This window comes from Heterodontus francisci, chromosome 24 (assembly GCF_036365525.1).
Source record: "Heterodontus francisci isolate sHetFra1 chromosome 24, sHetFra1.hap1, whole genome shotgun sequence".
NCBI classification, from domain to species: Eukaryota; Metazoa; Chordata; class Chondrichthyes; order Heterodontiformes; family Heterodontidae; genus Heterodontus; species Heterodontus francisci.
Genome location: NC_090394.1, coordinates 52,253,900 through 52,274,380, shown reverse-complemented (window position 1 = coordinate 52,274,380; position 20,481 = coordinate 52,253,900). Strand labels below are relative to the sequence as shown.

Genomic DNA, 20,481 nt, shown 5'->3' with positions numbered 1-20,481 from the left:
TATGAAATACCTCTTTGCACATTCCTAAAATGCTTCCCCGATCCTGCTGTGGAGTAGAGTTCTCAAAACAGAACAAGCCTTGTTATTCTGAGGAGACCAGTGTGGCAGCAGTTAATATGTATCTGAATAATTTGCAGTAGGTGAAGAGAAAGCAATGAGTTTATACTGAGTGTCTTTAAGTTGAGATATTTATTACCATCGGTGCAAAGGATAAAATAAGATTAATAGAGTGATGACAGCTTTACAACAATTACTGTATTGAAGAGCAATCTCTGTCACATGGTAAAATTGTCCACTTAAAAAAATGTTTTCACTCTTTTCTCAGCATGCACTCTATGAACCATGAGTGATGTTTAACTCGTGCAGAATTAGCAGCTGTAGAGGTTCAATATAAAATGAGAAAATGACTCCAGATCAGGGAGGTGAATTTCCTTGGCGTTGTCTTGCTCTGCCACCAAACTTCAGCAGAAACATCATTTGTCCTTGTATATGAATCACAGAAAGTTAACATGCAGGTGCAGCAAGCAATTAGAAAGGAATGGTATTTTAGCTTTTGTGACAAAGAGATTAGAGTAGAAGAGTAAAGAAGTCTTGCTACAATTGTACAGGGCATAGTTAAGGCTGTACCCTGGAGTACTGTTTACAGTTTTGGTCTCCTTACCTAAGGAAGGGCATAATTGCTCTAGAGAGAGTGCAACAAAGGTTCACTAGTTTGGTTCCTGGGATGAGGGGATTGTCCTATGAGGAGAGATTGAATGGACTGGGCCTATGTTTCCTGGCACTTAGAAGAATGAGAGATGATCTATTTGAAACATATAAACTCCTTAAGCGGTTTGACAGGGCAGAATAATGGGGAATTTAGAACACAGGGTCACAGGATAAGGGTTGGCCATTTAGGGCTGAGATTTTGAGAAATTTCTTTACTCAAATGGTTTTGAATCTTTGGAATTCTCTACCCCAAAGAGCTGTGGATGCTCAGTCATTCAGTGTATTCAAGACAGAGGTCAATAGATTTTTGGGTACTAAGGGAATTAGGGGATGTGGGGATAATGTGGGACGGTAGAATTGAAATAGAAGATCAACCATGATCTTATTGAATGACTCCATTCTCCTGCTCCTATTTCTTATGGTCTTAAGGTTTCTGCCAAACTTCTATCAAAATTATCACATTGGAGCCAGAAAAGCCCCAAGGAAATTCACCCTACTGTTGTAAGTGAGCTTAACTAAGGGGAAACTTGTAAGTGATGGTGTTCCCACAACATTTCTGCTCTTGCCTTTCTTGATATTAGAGGTCACAGGGGAGGGAAATGCTGTCAAAGTAACCTCAGTGAGTTGCTGTTGTGCAACTTGAATGGTATCAAATATCCTGAGTATTTTTGCAGTTATACCCATCCAGACAAGTGGTGACTATTCCATCACACTCCTAATTTGGGACTTGTTGATAGTGGAGAGGCTTTAACGGGCTGCTTATCACAGAGTGCCTAGCCTGTACCCTGCTATTGTATTCACAATATTAATGTGCTTGATCCAGTTAAACTTATGGTCAATGGTGGGGACTCCATGTTGATGGCGTTATTGAAGGTCAAGGAAGATAGCTGGGTTTTCTTTTGTTTGAGATGGTCATTACATGGCACTTATGTGGGATGAACCTTACCTGCCTTTTGTCAGCCCAAATCTGGGTGTTATCCATGTTCTGCTGCAAGCTGGTGAGCTACTTCATTATTGGAGAAATTATCAATGGAGCTGAACACTGTTGAATCATCAGTGAACAGCCCCAATTCTGACCTTCTGATGAAGGGAAGATTATTGATGAAGCAGTTGAAGATGGTTGTGTCAAGATACGTCCCTGAGAAATTCCTGCAGCTATGTCCAAGAGGAGCGATGGTTGACTTCAACATCACAACCATCTTCCTCTGTGTCAGGTACAACTTCCATCACAGAAGGCTTTCCCCAGTGATCTCAATCTTGCTAGTGCTCCTTGGTGCCATATTTGTCTGAACGATGCCTTGATGTTGTCAGAAGCTGATCCACATATTGACCAAGAATGTGATGTGCCAAATGGTCTGGCAGATCCCAACCTGAGCTTCAGTGAGCAGGTTATTGCTGAATCAGTGTTAATTGATGATAGTATTGATGACTGTTTTCATCCCTTTACTGATGATTGGGAGGAGACGGATAGATTACGAATTTTCTGGATTAGAGTTATCTTATCTTTTGTGAATAGAATATACAAGGGCAATTTTCCACATTGTCGGGTAGATGCCGGTGTCATAGCTGTACGAAACAGTTTGGTTAGGGGCTTGGCTAACTCTGGTGCATCGATCTTCAACCCTATAGCTCGCATGTTATTATAATCTGTATCCTTTGCTACATCCAGTTAACTCAGTCACTTCTTAATGTTATGCGGAGTGTTCTGAGTTGGCTGTTCACATATATATATGATGGTGAAGACATTAGGAAGAGGCTGAGCAGGATCATCCTCTTAGCATTTTTGGTTGATGATGTTGGCAATTATTTCAGCCTTGTCTCTTGCAGTCTCATCCTGAGCTTCACAATAAAGATGGGGATGTTAATGGTGCCTCCTCCTCCTGTTAGTTGCCTTGTAGTTGACTACAATTCTTGACTGGATGTGGTAGGGCAACTGGCTATGGATTCATTCTTCGGTTGTGGGGCTGATTTGTTTTGGCTATAGTCTGCTGCTTTTGGAGTTTAGCATGCTGGTAACCTTGTGTATTAACACTCTGCATTATGTTTTTCCTTCTTCCCATTTATATGAATAAAGCAATTCTCATCCAAATTAGGAAAAAAAAGGTGATGTGGAGATAAGAAAGATTATACAGAAATATAGGAAGAATTCCTGAAAAGCAGGGAGTACTGAAACTTCTAAAAAGATCCAGACCTACTCTTAAAATGAAGTAAGTGTGAATCATGCATTCTGTATGTAGCAGAACTGACCTTTACTGGGAGGTGATGATGGCAATTCCATTAGATGACATCATGCTGGAACCAGTAACCAATTAGGAATCGTAACACAAGGATAATAAATTTAGATCAGTAAAGTATTTATTTCATAAGTGAGATGCTGACTTCATTTTTTTTGTTCATTTTTATTGCCTACTCATTACTTCATCATTGTTAATGTCTTTCCTTCTAATTTAAATTCAGCATTTTCAGTTGAAAATCATGTAAGGACGATACAATAGAACTTATTTTGTAGAGATGCACAAACACATTTCTTTCTAAGACTAACTTTTTTTTAACTAATCTTGCTTTTTCATGCTAACACATCACACAATCTCACATGAAATAACCTTGCATTCAGTGAAGGTTCAACAAATGACCAGAACTACTATTATGCCTTGTTCTGTCTATTTAGGAAGGAAGGTCACTGGGGTGAAATGAGATCATTGTGCTAATGAATCTCAACCGTTTATCCAAAAGAATTCCATAACAAAAAAAATCAAGGAGAACTTTCAATCATTATTATGATAATAAAAATTATTACTTCGTGAGTTATATTTAGTGATTAAAGAAACTGATAACTATAATGGATTGTATCTCAAACTTTATAAATATATTTTCTCATATAAAAGTGACTTATATGCAAAGTTTAATGAATGGTGGAACTATCTGTTCTCTTTCCATGGTATATTACCATTTAACTCTCCTCAACATGGAGGTCAACTCTGGGAATTATTTATTTGTTGTCTGTGCACAGTTTTAGTCCTACCACCTGCAATCTGTCAAATTGTCGTAAATTTGCTTGTAATTAATGGGACTGCAACTGCAATATATAGAGCATTCGAATAATCACAGACAATTTTTGAGGAGAGCTACAAACAATCTGACAGGCTGAGCTGGCTCAGTTTGAAAATATGAGGAATGTCTGAAGTGTGATCAAACAAGCTTGCGTGGATTCTGCCTTCTTCTGTTTCACGCTTCTTGCATCAGGCTAAAAGCAGGTGGTAAAAACTTCCACAATTTTGGCCACTAACTCAGTTTCTTTATCAGACACTGGGAAAACATCAATCAGCAGAGGACTGACCATTCTCCACATATGGCACCTTTGCAGTCAAAGATCACATGATGCTAAATGATGACTTCATTGCACTTTGCTTTCCTATTTTTGTGCTTACCTAATTTGGATAAGCCTCAGCACTAATCACTGTTCACAAATGGCCTGAGTCTCTCAGAAGTCTAAAAGCACAAATATGAACAGTAAACAGACAAGCAAGAGCATCTATTTTCCTGTCTCCCTAAAATTATGAGATTCTAGAATCGTAACTTTTTGTAGGGCACTATTTTCTGGAACTTTATTGATTAATAAAACATGTAACAAAACTATCAAGGTATTACAATATTCAACTGGTGTAAATTTAAATAAGTAGCATCCTCAACTTGTCAAGCTATAGTTCAAGTACATTACTACATTGTCAGCAGATTACAGTTGTGAATATGATAAAGCAGTTCTGAAACTTAGTTTTAGACTTCAATTAATTAGATTCTGGATGAAAACTAATTCAAATAAACTGGGGATAAATTGGGGTTGACTTGTGGCACTTCCTGGTAATTATTTGCTGAGCTCCTTGCAATGTATTGTGTTGACATCGCATTGTTTAAGGCTCAGTTCCAAATAGTCCATTAACCCAATTAGTAGAATATTAACTGATAAAATATATATTTGTATAGCCTTATTAATTTCATTTGAATATATTTGGTCACCAAATTAAATTGTCCGTTGCAATTTTTGTGTTATATTATTTTGCTTCTTGTTATTTTCTTAAACACATCAGAAACAGGAACCCTGATGTGTTTTTCCTTTTTTGCTGGAATACTAAAGGGAGTTACCAAACTAACTCTATAACCATTTGTATTTCATTCCATATTATAAAAGAATTGCTTTTAAAAGCTAGACAAGATGATTGTTTATTAACTCTTTCTGACCGACAATCAAAGCTAATAACCTTTGCAATGTAAGAGTCAAAGGCTAATGTCAATTATTTGATGAGTGTGCACAGTCCAGTGCTTTATTTCCACTCTTAGACAAAAGGACATGAACATATATATCTATAACGGGGGCAACTCTCACCACTAAAGACTGCAAGGCATTTGTAGGTTATAAAGGCACAGACTCTGCTTTTCTAAGGCAATCACTCGAAAGCAAAGTCAGAATGGCTGATTTCAACTTCCATTACAGCATGACAAATTCCAGAAGGTGTCGGGTACTAACTTATCACTGGGTAGTTCACATTTTTGACCTTTTCACAATGGGACCAAAAATGTGGCCATCATCAGTAACAGATCAACAATCATTCAGAACTTCTAAAAAAAGTAATGGACTGGATTTTATGGTAAAATTAATGGTGAAGCTATTCAGCATTATTAAAGTGTAAATTGGAGAGCAACTTCCAGAAGTGCAGTTAAACACAGAATTCAGGAAGTTGCTGTCCAAGTTGCCCTACTCTTCCAGAAGCTTCTTTCTAACAGCATCTTGCCTGGGGCTCAGCATTGAAAGTAATGGAAAAGCATAAAATTGCTGTACTTACATGATAGATACCCACTAAACTCAGTAGAAAAAGTTAGGGTTTGTCCATGCCAGTGTACCACACTGAAATTAACTTTTACGAATGTGGAGTCTCATTCCTTCAGATTTTTATGATTGTTGGAGATTTAAAAAATAAAAAAAACTTTGCTTTTTCTTTCTGTTTCTTTTATCTCCATCTCTTATCCCAATCTTTCTTTCCCTCTTTTTATTTCACTTTCTGTACATGATTTGGCCTTGAATTAAATATTCTAACTTACACTTTCTGGTATAGAGTGTGTATGACTCGTAATACTTCTTTAATCTGATTGGTTTAGGATATACATAGTTGCTTGCTCTGTTTACACAGGTTCCAGATCTCTGGTCGAGAGTGCATGCTTTTTTTGTCTCCCAGCAAGTTCCAGTGCAAACGCCCCTTAAAAAATCTGTGGAAAAGTCATAATGTCATAGGCTGGGATAATACCATCCATGGGGGGACTGGGAGGCAGTTGGATGGGTAAAATACCAGTAAGGCACATCGGGAGGGCTCCCTGATGCAGTCACACTGCTGGGGAAGTTTCCCAGCGGAGGGAACAGCAGTGGCTCAGCTACCTGCCAAGCAGAGGCGGGCAGCCAATTTAAATAATTAAAGTAAAAGCAAAATACTGCAGATGCTGGAAATCTGAAATAAAAACAGAAAGTGCTGGAAATACACAGCAGGTCAGGCAGCATCTGTGGTATACTAGATTGAAAGAAGTACAAGTAAATCGCTGATTCACCTGGAAGGAGTGTTTGGGCCCTTGGATGGTGAGAAGAGAGGAGGCAAAAGGGCAGCTATGTGATTGCATGTGAAGGTGTCGTGGCAAGGGGACAAGGTGTCAGGATGATGGAGGAGTGGACCACGGTGTCGCGGAGGGAACGATTCCTTCGGAATGCTGACAGGGAAGGGGAAGGAAAGATGTGTTTGGTGGATGCATCACACGTCCTTCAATTTATTATACTGTATTCGCTGCTCACAATGCCTCTATACTGGGGAGACCAAACACAGATTGGGTAACCAGTTTACGTAAAACCTCCGCTCAGTCTAAAAGCATGACCCCGAGCTTCTGGTCGCTTGCCATTTCAACACCTCCCTGCTCTCATGCCCACATTTCTGTCTTTGGCCTGCTCCAGTGTTCCAGTGAACATCAAAGCAAGCTCGAGAAGCAACACCTGACCTTTTGATTAGACACTCTACAGCCTTGTGGGACTGAACATTGAGTTCAATAACTTCAGAGAATGACTGACCTTTTTTATATTTTTATATTTTATTTTGTTTTTTAACAATGTGCCTGTTTTTCATGTAAACAGAGCTGTTCATTATTCTGCTATTAACACTCTCTCTGGACTAATGCTTTGTCTTTCACCACAAATATTAACACACTCTTTGCCTTTGTCCCAGGACAGCTTTGTTATTTCATCTCTCCTGCCCTTTGCCCTATCACACACCTTCCCTTTTGTTCTCTTCCCCATCAACCCCCCCACTTTCACTTACTTAAAACCTAATTCTTTTCTAACCTTTGCCAGTTCTGATGAAAGGTCACAGACCTGAAACGTTAACTCTGCTTCTCTCTCCACAGATGCTGCCAGACCTGCCGAGTATTTCCAGCACTTTCTGTTTTTATTTTGAATAATTAAGGGCCATTTTCCCAGGCCGCCAGCATTTAGCCAGCACTGATGTGGCCCCCGCAGCGTGGAGAGGCTGCCAGCTGCATGGAGGCTCCATGGCCCAAGGAGTGGGCTGCCAGCGGAATAAGGCCGCCCCCGTGTTCCTGACACCGACTCTGGAGGGATTTCCCTTCCGATCGCCGGGGCTTGCCTGCTCGATCCCGGCAAAAATAATTACTGCTACATCTGTTAGGGTGCCTCAAAATGGAGGCACCATCATGTTCTCCTTACTGCTGTGGCAGCAGCCACCTCGCTTGGTGGCGCAGCCGAGGCTGCACAGTTGCTGGCCTTATGATTGGGCTGGCAGCGTGGAAGGCCCACCCACCTTTCGTAACTGGCTGCCTTCCCTGCCTGTCGTTCATTAATTTGACAGCCCCGACAATATCACAGTCTCACTTCCTCCCCCCCCGACTCCGCTTGCGTGGCCACACCAACCACTTTGCATCCCAGCATTGGGACTTCGTCGTTGCGGACAAAGTCTCATCTATAGTGTCAATAAGGTACAGAAGGAAGCTATTCAGCCCATCAAGTCCATACCAGCTCTCTGTAGAGCAATCCACTCAGTCCCCATAGCCGTGAAAGTTTATTTCCCTCAAGTGCCATCCAATTTCCTTTTGAAATCATCTCCACTTCCACCACCTTTGTAGACAGCGAGTTCCTGGTCATTACCATTCGCTGTGTAAAAAAATTCAACCTCACATTCCCCTGTATCGCTTGCCCTAAACCTTAAATCTGTGTCTCCTAGTCCTTGTAGCATCAGCTAATGGGGAAAGCTTTTCTTTGGTCTACCTTATGTAAACTTGTCATTATCTTGTACACCTGTATCAGATCTTCCCTCAATCTCCTTTGCTCCGAGGAGAAAAACCCCAGCTTTACCCAGCTAATCTTGTAGTTAAATTCCCTCATCCCTGGAACCATTGAGGCAAATCTCTGCTGCACCCTCTCAAGGACCCTCACATCCTTCCTCAAGTGTGGTGACCATAACTAGATGCAATACTCTAGTTGTGGTCTAACCAGAGTTTTATAAAGGTTCAGCACAATTTCCCTGTTTTTGTACTCAATGGGCTGGATTTTAAAGCCCCTCCGCCATCAGGAACAGTGGCGGGGGGGGGTGGGGTTGCAATGACGATCGTTACGGCGGAGGCCTGCCGCTTGGCAACAGGACCCTTATTTCAATATGTAAATCCAGGAGGGAATGTTTGGAAATGACTTTGGCGGGGGAAGGGAAACTGCATGGAAAGGTCATTTAATTCTGTTTTACGAAACTCTAACTTACTTGGCCCTTTAAATTTTAAATGTGCATTGAGAGCTGTAACCCCTTTAAAAATGACGCTGGCGCCTGCGCATTGGCGTCGGATGCCATTGCCCGCGGCGGCGCACCTGCCCCCTCCACATCATCGCGGGGGGCGGGTGCCGCGGCCATGCAAATGAGCCGCCGTGTTTGAAATCGCGGCAGCTCCATGATGTGGTGCCCGTGCGTGCGGGCCGCCTTTTTTTACGTCCGTCGCCCACTTTGGTGGCGAAATCTTGAAATGCAGCCCAATATCTCTATTTATGAAGCCCAAGATCCCATATGCTTTGCCAACTACTCTTTCAATATGTCCTACCACTTTCAAAGATCTATGCACATGTAGCCTTGGGATCCTCTGTCCCGACACACCCTTTAGAACTATGTCATTAAGTATACATTGTGTCTCCTTATCCCTTCTGCCAAAATGCATCACTTCACACTTCTTTGTATTAAGTTCCATTTGCCACCTGCCTGCCTATTCTGCAAGCCTATCTATGTCCTGTTGCAGTCAATTTGTATTATCCTCACTATTTGCCACACCTCCAAGTTTGGTATCATTGTCAAATTTTATAATTTTAATCTGCATTCTAATATCCAAGTCATTTAGTGTAAATGTAATGAACTGCAGCTGCCACTGCAAAATCCATGCTATTAACATTCTATTATCCTGTACTAATCACAGTGGAAACATAGTTGTATAATTGAACTAAGCATCATAGATGGGCTTAGCAAATCTTGCAATGAAAACATTGGGAATGGTATTCAACGGCTTGCCTGAAAAACGAGCAGCTTCCAGCTGATAATTGTGGGGTGCAGGAGCAACTTGGCTGCCCCATTGATGTCCAAGGTACACCTGGTGCAATTTTCAGGCGGGCTTGTAAATGGCTAAGCAGTAAGCCCACCTATTTCCAGCAGGAGGCTACTTAAAAATCAGCCCCTACGTCGGTTGTAGGATCCCAATTGCAATTCTCTGGTAAAAAGAGGTGGAGGTGGCCTCCTCCTGAAGTCCCCAGCATCACAGATGCCAGTCTTCAGCCAATCCGATTCACTCCATGTGATATCAAGAAACGAATGAAGGCACTGGATACTGCAAAGGCTATGGGCCCTGACAACATTCTGGCAATAGTACTGAAGATTTGTGTTCCAAAACTTCCCGTGCCCCTAGCCAAGCTTTCCAGTGCAGCTACAACACTGGCATCTACCCTGCAATGTGGAAAATTGCCCAGGTATGTTCTGTACACAAAAAACAGGACAAATCCAACCCGGCCAATTACCGCCCTATCAGTCTACTCTTGACCATCAGTAAAGTGATGGAAGATGTCGTCGACAGTGCTATCAAGCAGCACTTGCTTAGCAATAACCTGCTCAGTGATGCTCAGTTTCGGTTCCGCCAGGGCCACTCAGCTCCTAACCTCATTACAGCCTTGGTTCAAACAATGTCAAGAGAGCCAAACTCAAGAGATGAGATGAGGTGAGAGTGACTTCCCTTACCATCAAGGCAGCATTTGACCAAGTATGACAAAAAGGAGCCCTAGCAAAATTGGAGTCAATGGGAATCGGGGGAAAACTCTGCTGGTTGGAGTCATACCTAGCACAAAGGAAGATGGCTGTGGTTGTTGGAGGTCAATCATCTCAGTTCCAGGACATTACTGCAGGAGTTCCTTATGGTAGTGGCCTAGGTCCAACCATCTTCAGCTGCTTCATCAATGACCTTCCTTCAATCATAAGGTCAGAAGTGGGGATGTTCATGTTCAGCACCATTCGCAACTCCTCAGATACTGAAGCAGTCCATGTAGGAATTGAGCAAGCCATGGACAATATCCAGGCTTGGGCTGATATTCATGCCACACAAGTGCCAGGCAATGGCTATCTCAAACAAGTGAGAATCTAACCATCTCCCCTTGACATTCAATGGCATTACGATCACTGTATCCCCCACTATCAACATCCTGGGGGTTATCATTGACCAGAAACTGAACTGGTGTAGCCACATAAATACCGGGGCTACAAGAGCAGGTCAGAGGCTAGGAATCCTGCAGCGAGTAACTCACCTCCTCATTCCCCAAAGCCTGTCCACCATCTACAAGGCACAAGTCAGGAGTGTGATGGAATACTGTCCACTTGCCTGGATGGGTGCAGCTCCAACAACACTCAAGAGGCTCGATAACATCCAGGATAGCAGCCTGCTTGATTGGCCCCCCATCTAAAAACATTCACTCCCTCCACCATCGACGTACAGTGGCAGCAGTGTGTATCAACTGCAACATGCACTGCAGCAATGCAACAATGCTCCTTCGACAGCACCTTACAAACCCGCGATTTCTACCACCTAAATGGACAAGGACAACAGATACATGAGAATACCACCACCTGCAAGTTCCATTCCAAGCCACATGCCATCCTGACTTGGAACTATATTGTCGTCCCTTCACTATCGCTGGGTCAAAATCCTGGAACTCCCTTCCTAACAGAACTGTGGGTGTATCTACCCCACATGGACTGCAGCAGTTCAAGAAGGCAGCTCACCACCACCTTTTCAAGGGCAATTAGGGATGGGCAATAAATGCTGTCCTAGCCAGCGACACCCATATCCCCTGAACGAATAAAAAAACATTGCACCACACACATTCCTCCCGTTTGTGGCAGGAGTTGAATGTCCCAATCAGCATGGAAGCTGACCAATTTTTCGCCCTCCACAAACAGTGTGCTGTAGCTGGAGCCTGTTGGCGCCCAAACCCAAAGCTGCTTCAGGCAACCTGACAAAGGCTTTGGGCAGGCAGTGTGGCCTCTCTGCCGATATTTTGCCCATTTTGAGTGAACATTGAAGATCACCTCCATGAAGTCTGAAAGTAATAATAAAGTCATTAATAAATCCATTAGGAAATTTAGTAGAAACCTTTTTATCCAAAGAGTGGTTAGAATGTGGAACTTGCTTCCGCAAGGAGTAAATTGAAGCAAATAGCAGAGATACATTTAAGGGGAAGCTAGATAAATGTATGAGGGAAAAAGGAATAGAAGGATATACTGATAGGGTTAGATGCAGTGTGAACCCTTAGCTTGTGGTCGCCTGTCATTTTAATTCTCCACCTTGCTCCCATGCTGACCTCTCTTTCCTTGGCTTCCTGCAGTGTTCCAGTGAAGCTCAACACAAGCTTTAGGAACAGCACCTCAGCTTTTTGATTAGGCACTTTACAGCCTTCCAGACTCAACATTGGGTTCAACAATTTTAGCCCATAACCTCTGTCCCCTTTTCATTTCCTTTTCTTTGCTGGTTTTGATTTTTCTCTTTTTTTTTGCTTTCGAACAGCAGCTGTTCATCATTCTGCCATTCACACCTCCTTTAGGTATATCTTCCGGTTCTTTACTTGTCCCATTACCACTCGCTTTGACCTGACACCACCAACCCCTTTGAAATTCAATCTCTCCTATCTTTCACCCTATCACAGAACTTCCCTTTTGTTCTTTTTCCCATCCTCCCTGCAGCCTTCGAAACTGTTGACCACACCATCCTCCTCCAATGCCTCTCATCCATCATTCAGCTGGATGGAACTGCCCTTGCCTGGTTTCATGTTATCTATAAAATGGTAGCCAGAGAATCACCTGCAATGGCTTCTCTTTCCATTCCTGCACCATTACCTCTGGAATCCCACTTCTATTTCTCATCTACATGCTGCCCCTTGGGGACAACATCTGGAAATAGAACATTAAGTTCCACATGTACGCTGACGACACTCAGCTCTATCTCACCACTATCTCTTTTGACGCCCCCCCCCCCCAACCCACTGTCTCTGATTTGTCGAACTGTTTGTATTGGATGAGCAGAAATATTGGGAAGGTTAAAGCAATTGTCTTAGGTCCCGTCACAAATATCATTCCCTGACCACTGTTTCCCTCTCTCTCCGTGGCAACTGTCTGAAACTGAGCCAGACTTTTTGCAACCCTGGTGTTGTGTTTGACCCTAAGATGAGCTTTTGACTGCATATTCACTCCATTACCAAGACTGCCTCCTTTCACCTCTGTGACATCACACGCTTCCAACCATGCCTCAGTTCATCTGCTGCTGAAACCCTTATCCATGCCTTGGTTACCAAGTCTCGTTCAGACATCACCCCTGTGCTTGCTGACCTACACAGACTGCCAGTCTGACAATGCCTGCATGTTAAAATCCTCATTCTTGTTTTAAAATCCCTCCATTGCCTCACCTCCCTCTCCCCCCACCTCCCCCACCCCTTTCTCTGTAACCTCCCCTAGCCTTACAAACCTTTGAGATCTCTGCGCTCCTCCAATTCTGGCCTCTTGAGCATCCCTGATTTTAATTGCTCCACCATTAGTGGCCATGCCTTCAGTTTCTTTGGCCCTTAGCTCTGGAATTCTCTTCCTAAAAGCTCTCCGCTTCTTTACCTCTTTCTCCTCCTTTAAGAGGCTCCTTACAACTGACCTCTTTGACCAAACCTTTGCTCATCTGTTCTGATACCTGCTACTGTGCCTTGGTGTCAAAATTTATATTTATAATGCTCTTGTTAAGCACCTTGAGTGGTTTTCCTGTGTTAAAAGAACTAAGTAGATGCAGGTTGTTGCTGTTGATGTATGACATAAATGGAAAATCAAGTTGTTCTTCGGAGATAAATATCATTCAAAGAGTCCTACAGTCAGCAGCTGAATGGCAAACAGCGTTGATTATAATTAAACATACATGATTATGTAATGAAGGAGAATACAGTACATTAAATGTGGCAGGAATAAGATTTAAATGCACTAATTGGCAAGATGGAAAGTTACCCAGTCAACAAACTGGTCTTTGACAGTTTGCAGTCAACAAACTGCAACAATTGTTTATCCCTGTCTGGCACAAAAGTAAAATCGGAAAGGTAGCCAAACCATGGCTTACACGGGAAATTAGAGATAGCATTAGATCCAAGGAAGAGGTATATAAATTTGCCAGGATAAACAACAGACCTAAGGATTGGGAGCAGTTCAGAATTCAGCAAAGGAGGACCAAGGGATTGATTAAGAAGGGGAAAATAGAGTACGAGAGCAAGCTTGCGGGGAACATAAAAACTGACTGTAAAAGTTTCTATAGGTATGTGAAGAGAAAAAGATTGGTACAAATGTAGGTCCCTTGCAGTCAGAAACAGGGGAATTTATTATGGGGAATAAAGAAATGGCTGACCAACTAATTGCATACTTTGGTTCTGTCTTCACAAAGGAGGACGCAAATATCATACCAGAAATGTTGGAGAACACAGGGTTTAGTGAGAGAGAGGAACTGAAAGAAATCAGTATTAGTAGAGAAATGGTGCTGGGGAAATTGATGGGATTGAAGGCCGATAACTCCCCAGGGACTGATGGTATGCATCCCAGAGTACTTAAGGAAGTGGCCCTAGAAACAGTGGATGCATTGGTGGTCATCTTTTCGACTCTGGAACAGTTCTTACAGATTGGAGGGTAGCTAATGTAACCCCACTATTTAAAAAGGGAGGTAGAGAGAAAGCAGGGAATTATAGACCAGTCAGCCTGACGTCGGTAGTGGGGAAAATTCTAGAGTCCATTATAAAAGATTTTATAGCAGAGCACTTAGAGAATAGTGGTAGAATCGGGCAGAGTCAGCATGGATTTATGAAAGGGGAATCATGCTTGATAAATCTACGAGAATTCTTTGAGGATGTAACTAGTAGAGTTGATGAGGGGTAGCCAGTGGACGTGGTTTATTTGGACTTTCAGAAGGCTTTCGACAAAGTCCCACATAAGAGATTAGCGTGTAAAATTAAAGCACATGGGATTGGGGCTGGTGTATTGCGATGGATAGAAAATTGGTTGGCGGACAGGAAACAAAGAGTAGGGATAAATGGGTCTTTTTCGGAATGGCAGGCAGTGACTAGTGGGGTACTGCAGGGATCGGTGCTAGGACCCCAGCTATTCACAATATACATTAATGATTTAGATGAGGGAACTAAATGTAATATCTCCAAATTTGCAGATGACACAAAACTGGGTGAGAGGGTGAGTTGTGAGGAGGATGCAGAGAGGCTTCTGAGTGATTTGGACAAGTTGAGTGAGTGGGCTAATGCATGGCAGATGCAGTATAATGTGGATAAATGTGAGGTTATCCACTTTGGTAGCAAAAACAGGAAGGCATATTATTATCTAAACGGCTATAAACTGAGAGAGGGGAATATGCAGCGAGACCTGGGTGTTCTCGTACACCAGTCGCTGAAGGTAAGCATGCAGGTACAACAGATGGTCAAAAAGGCAAATGGTATGTTGGCCTTCATAGCGAGAGGATTTGTGTACAGAGCAGGGATGTCTTGCTGCAATTATACAGGGCCTTGGTGAGGCCACCACACCTGGAATATTGTGTGCAGTTTTGGTCTCCTTATCTGAGGAAGGATGTTCTTGCTTCAGAGGGAGTGCAGCGAAGGTTTACCAGACTGATTCCTGGGATGGCGGGACTGACGTATGAGGAGAGATTGAGTCGGTTAGGATTATGTTCAGAAGAGTGAGGGGGGGATCTCATAGAAACCTGTAAAATTCTAACAGGACTTGACAGGGTAGATGCAGGAAGGATGTTCCCAATGGTGGGGGAGTCCAGAACCAGGGGTCATAGTCTAAAGATACGGGGCAAACCTTTCAGGACAGAGATGAGGAGAAATTTCTTCACCCAGAGAGTGGTGAGCCTGTGGAATTCGCTACCACAGAAAGCAGTTGAGGCCAAAACATTGTATGTTTTCAAAAAGGAGTTAGATATAGCTCCTGGGTCTAAAGGGATCAAAGGGTATGGGGAGAAAGTGGGAACAGGTTACTGAGTTGGATGATCAGCCATGATCATAATGAATGGCGCAGCAGGCTCGAAGGGCTGAATGGCCTACTCCTGCTCCTATTTTCTATGTTTCTATGAAAGCAATGTAAAAAATGACATTAAGTGCACAACAGGGTCCCTCAAGCAGCAATGAGACAAATGACTACAAAATCTGTTTTTATGATGCTGATTGAGGGGTCAATGTTGGTCAAGATACTGGAAGAACTCCCCTGCTCTTCTTTGAATGTTGCCTTGAGATCTTTTACATGTCCCTGAGTGCACAGGCAGGTTCTCAGTTTAGTGACTCATCCAAAAGGTTGCTCTCCTTCAGCATTGCACTGAAGTGTCAGCCTATATTATGCACTCAAGTCTCTGAAGTGGGGCTTGAACTTACAACCCTTCTACCTCAGAGGTGAGAGTGTTATCAATAAGCCAAGACTGACACCTAGAGGGCAGATTTTCCAATCAGTTATGTTTGATTTACTGGTATAATATGGGTACAGCCAATCAAAAACCTGGGCAGAGAAATTTCTACCTGATTTAGCACCCCGTTCAATTTTCTGGTTGTGTTCTGTACCACAACAGAAGCACGTAGCTGTTTTCACTTATTTATATTAAAATTAGACATCGCAACAACAATATTTCATCTTTCCTGCCGTTTCCAAGTGTTTATGCCAGCATAGTGATCAGTCAGCTATCCACCCAAAATGCCAAATTTGTTGTTTATAGAAGTGCAATTAAATCCTATGCAGAAACAGGAGCAGGCCATTCAGCCCCTCAAGTCTGTTCTGCTATTCAGTTACATCATGATTGATTTGTACCTCAACTCCATTAACCCGCCTTTGATCTGTATCCTTGATACCCTAACCTAATAAAAATCTGTTGCTCTTAGTTGTGAACATTTCCATTGATCCCGCATCTACAGTCTTTAGGAAGAGAGAATACAAATTTCCACTACCCTTCCAGTGAAAAATTGCTTCCTTATTTTGCTCCCAAGGGGCCTAGCTATAACTTTAAGATTGTGCCCCTTTGCTTTGGATTCCCCCACTAGAGGAATCAGCTTCTCTGTATCTTTTCTCAAAACCTTTTATAATTTTAAACACATCAATTAGACCAACCCTCAGCCTTCTAAACCCAAGGGAATACAAGCCAAGTTTATGCAAGCAGTCTTTATAATTTAATGCTTTAGGCCATGTTATCATTCAGTTGAATTTGCAAGGCCAATATATCCTTCCTAAGGTGTGGTGCCCTAAACTGAAAACAGTACTCCAAATAGGGTCTGACCAAAGCCTTGTAAACCTGAAGCATAACTTCCTCCCCTTTGCATTCTGACCCCTTAAAGCCTAACATTCCATTAGTCTTTCTGATTAATATTTTGCCTCTGCACACTGGTTTTGAGTGATTTGTGTACCAGGACACCTAAATCCCTTCTGCCTCTAGGCTGTGGGAGCGTGTTCAAACTTGTCACAAGGAATTGCTCAACCACACCTGAAACAGCCCGCTCCCCCTTCCCCCATTCCAATTTGGCCAGGTTGGGTTAAAATTGGGCCAATGTATTCTACACAATAATGGTAGTGGCCAAGCAGTTTTGCTTTGTCCTAAAAGTTGTACTGTAAATTGCCTAAAGTGAAGAAAGGCATCTTTATCTAGATAAAAGTCAACAGACACATAGAGGCATTTTAGTTCTTAAAATTACTATTTAATTCAGACTTTTCCAAATGTCTATTTGGGGCAAAGGAAATGGAAAGTAAATGTGGAGACAGGGAATGGAGCCCATGGCCCAGGTGATGGACCAACTTATAACTCAAATCTCCTGTTTAATACATGGAAAGTGCAATTGCTGCTACATGAGTTGAGTGTGTATTTCTCACCACCTATATCCCTCTACCCTCTTCTAATCTCCATGATTCTGTATTCACCGTTGATATAACAGGCATCCCTCTCCACAGCAGACAACATGCCTGGCATGCTGTGGCAACAAAATGCTTAGGGTGGAATTGACCTTGGCTGTTATTGGCAATGCATCCTATGTGCAGGTTAGCCACAGGTACACTTGCCTGACTCACATCCTGTGGAGCCAACTATCCATGTAATCAGTGTTAGGATTTAGAAATTGACATCTTTTGCTTTCTAATTTACCATCATGCCATGTGTAATCAAATAGACCTAGTGCAAAACTAAAACAACTGCTTGTCTTCCCATGGCTGCTGCCTGACTTTTAATTTATTCATGGGATGTGGGCATCGCTGGCAAGGCCAGCATTTGTTGCCCATCCCTAATTGCCCTTAGGAAGGTGGTGGTGAGCCGCCCTCTTGAACCGCGCAGTCCATGTGATGTAGGTACACCCACAGTACTGTTAGGAAGGGAGTTCCAGGATTTTGATCCAGTGACAGTGAAGGAATGGTGATATAGTTCCAAGTCAGACTGGTGTGTGACTTGGAAGGGAATTTGCAGTCGATGGTGTTCCTATGTGTCTGTTGCCCTTGTCCTTCGAGGTGGTAGAGATCACGGGTTTGGAAGGTGCTGTCGAAGGAGGCTTGACAAGTTGCTGTAGTGCATCTTGTAAATGATACACACTGATGCCACAGTACGCTGGTGGTGGAGAAAGTGGATGGTGAAGATGGTGGATGAGGTACCAATCAAGTGGGCTGCTTTGTCTTGGATAGTGACAAGCTTCTTGAGTGTTGTTGGCGTTGCACTCATCCAGGTAAGTTTTCAGTATTCCATCACACCCTGATGTTGTGATCCTCGCACAGATCAACAAACCAAAAGAATCGAATTTACTGACCAACCCCAATAGGAAAACCAAGCAGACAAGATTTCACTTTTATAAATTTATTCCAACAATCAACCAAAATCAACATAAATTGAACATGAAATAACAGACAAATCATGGTCAATATATATAGTTTACAGATTACACACTAATTATCAGATGCAACAAAGGGAGATCTCACAGATTTACTGGGCAGTCCTCTCAGCAAAGATGGCACCAAACAGCCACAAAGTTCTTCAAAACACTGAACTTCTTCAAGTAGATTTCCAGCTTCTGTCCTCCAGATGCAGACACTGATGTAATGCCTTCTCGCTGATAGTGAGCATTGCAGTCTTCCCTTTAATGTTACAGTCTTTCTGTCTCTTGAATGTCCTTGTCCCTGCTCACAACAGTTTTGATGGGGTGGTTCCACCAATATTTCTTTAAGTCTCCGAAAGCAGCTGCTGTAACTCCTATTTTCCAATGGCTAGCTCCCTGAATCAGCTTTCTCTCTCTGCAGCTTGTTACCAAAAAACCTGCAGCCTGCTGAACTCTGCAATCTAGAACTCTGAGCTTGGATAGCTCTAGCCCCACACCTCTGGTCAAATGGCTCTGTGTCTTATCTGGTTCCAGCTAGATTCAGTTTCCTAGAAACATGAAGGTTTGAGTTTCTCTTTGAAGTTAGGGTCAGCCTCAAAGAGAAACAAGCTTTGAAACCAGAGTCAGTGCACCTAATGGAATTCAATAAGTCATCTGTTCCAACAACAGCCTACACACGCTCCTCTACTGGTCTCATGAACTATGGACTCCATCACACCAACTTATGCCTTATAGATAGTGGACAGGCTTTGCGGAGTCAGGAGGTGAGCTAAATGGCCACAGAATTCCCAGCCTCTGACTTGCTGTTGTGGCCACTGTATTTATATGGTTGGTCTAGTTAAGTTTCTGGTCAATAGTAACCTCCAGATTATTGATGGTGGGGAAATCAGCAATGTTAATACCGTTAAACATCAAGACGAGATGGTTAGATTCTCTCTTGTTGGAGATGGTCATTGCCTGGCACTTGCGTGGTGTGAATGTTATTGCCACATATCATCCAAGCCTAAATGCTGTCCCGGTCTTGCTGCATGCGGGCACAGACTGCTTGAGTATCTGAGGAATCACCAATGGTACTGAACATTGTGCAATCATCAGCAAACATTCCCACTTGTGCAACACACCACCCTGCTCCCATGTGCACATTTCTGTCCTTGGCCTGCTGCAGTGCTCCAGTGAATATTAACACAAGCTCAAGGAACAGCACCTCACCTTTTGATTAGGCACTCTACAGCCTTCTGGACTGAACATTGAGTTCAACCATTTCAGAGCATGACTGGCCCTTTATTATTAATTTATTTTATTTTATTTATTTTTTACCAAGTGCCTGCCTTATACTTGGTTTTTCATATTTGTGCTTTTGGACAGAGCTGTCCATTATTCTGCCATTAACATTCTCTCTGCACTGTCTTTCACCACACCATTACCACACTCCCTTTGCCTTTGCCACATGGCCTCCTTGTCTCTCCTGTCCCTTAACCTATCACCCACCTTCCCTTTTGTTCTCCTTCCCCCCCTCCCCTGCTTCACTTGCTTAAAACCCATTAAATTTCTAACCTTTGCTAGTTCTGATGAAAGGTCACAGACCTGAAACTTTAACTTTGCTTCTCTCTCCACAGATGCTGCCAGACCTGCTGAGTATTTCCAGCACTTTCTACTTTTATTCCCACTTCTGACCTTATGATGGAGGGAAGGTCATTGATGGAGCAACTGAAAATGGTTGGGACTAGGACAGTACCCTGAGGATGTCCTGGGGCTAAGATGATTGGCCCCCAACAACCACAACCATCTTCCTTTGTGCTAGGTATGACTCCAACCAGGGGAGAGTTTTCCCACTAATTCCCACTAACTTCAATTTTGCTAAGGCTCCTTGATGCCATACTCGGTCAAATGCTGCTTTGATGTCAAGGGCAGTTACTCTCACCCCACCTCTGGAATTCAGTCTTTTATCCATGCTTACCAAAGCTGTAATGAGGTCTGGAGTTGAGTGGCCCTGGCAGAACCCAAACGGAGCATCACTGAGCAGGTTATTGTTGAGTAAGTGCCACTTGATAGCACTGTCAATGACACCTTCTAGCATTTTGGCGATGTAACTCACCTCCTGACTTCTCAAAGCCTATCCATCATCTGCAAGGCACAAGTTGGGAGTGTGATGGAATACTCTCCACTTGCCTGAAGGAATACAGTTCCAGCAACACTCAAGAAGCTTGACACCATCTAAAACAAAGCAGACCACTTGATTGGCACCCCATCCACAATCTTAAACATTCACATTCTCCACCACTGGCGCATAGTGACTGCAGTGTGTACCATCT

The 20,481-nt window shown here is 42.9% G+C and overlaps 1 protein-coding gene across 1 annotated transcript in view; it reads right to left on the bottom strand.

The window, feature by feature from the left end:
• Positions 1-20,246, bottom strand: part of notum2 (notum pectinacetylesterase 2) — an 83,541-nt gene extending 63,295 nt beyond the window's left edge. Inside the window, exon 1 of the mRNA XM_068056770.1 lies at positions 20,127-20,246. Within this exon, the coding sequence (XP_067912871.1) occupies positions 20,127-20,246 (120 nt within the window). The remainder of the gene's footprint in view (positions 1-20,126) is intronic.
• Between the last annotated feature and the right edge of the window lie 235 nt (positions 20,247-20,481).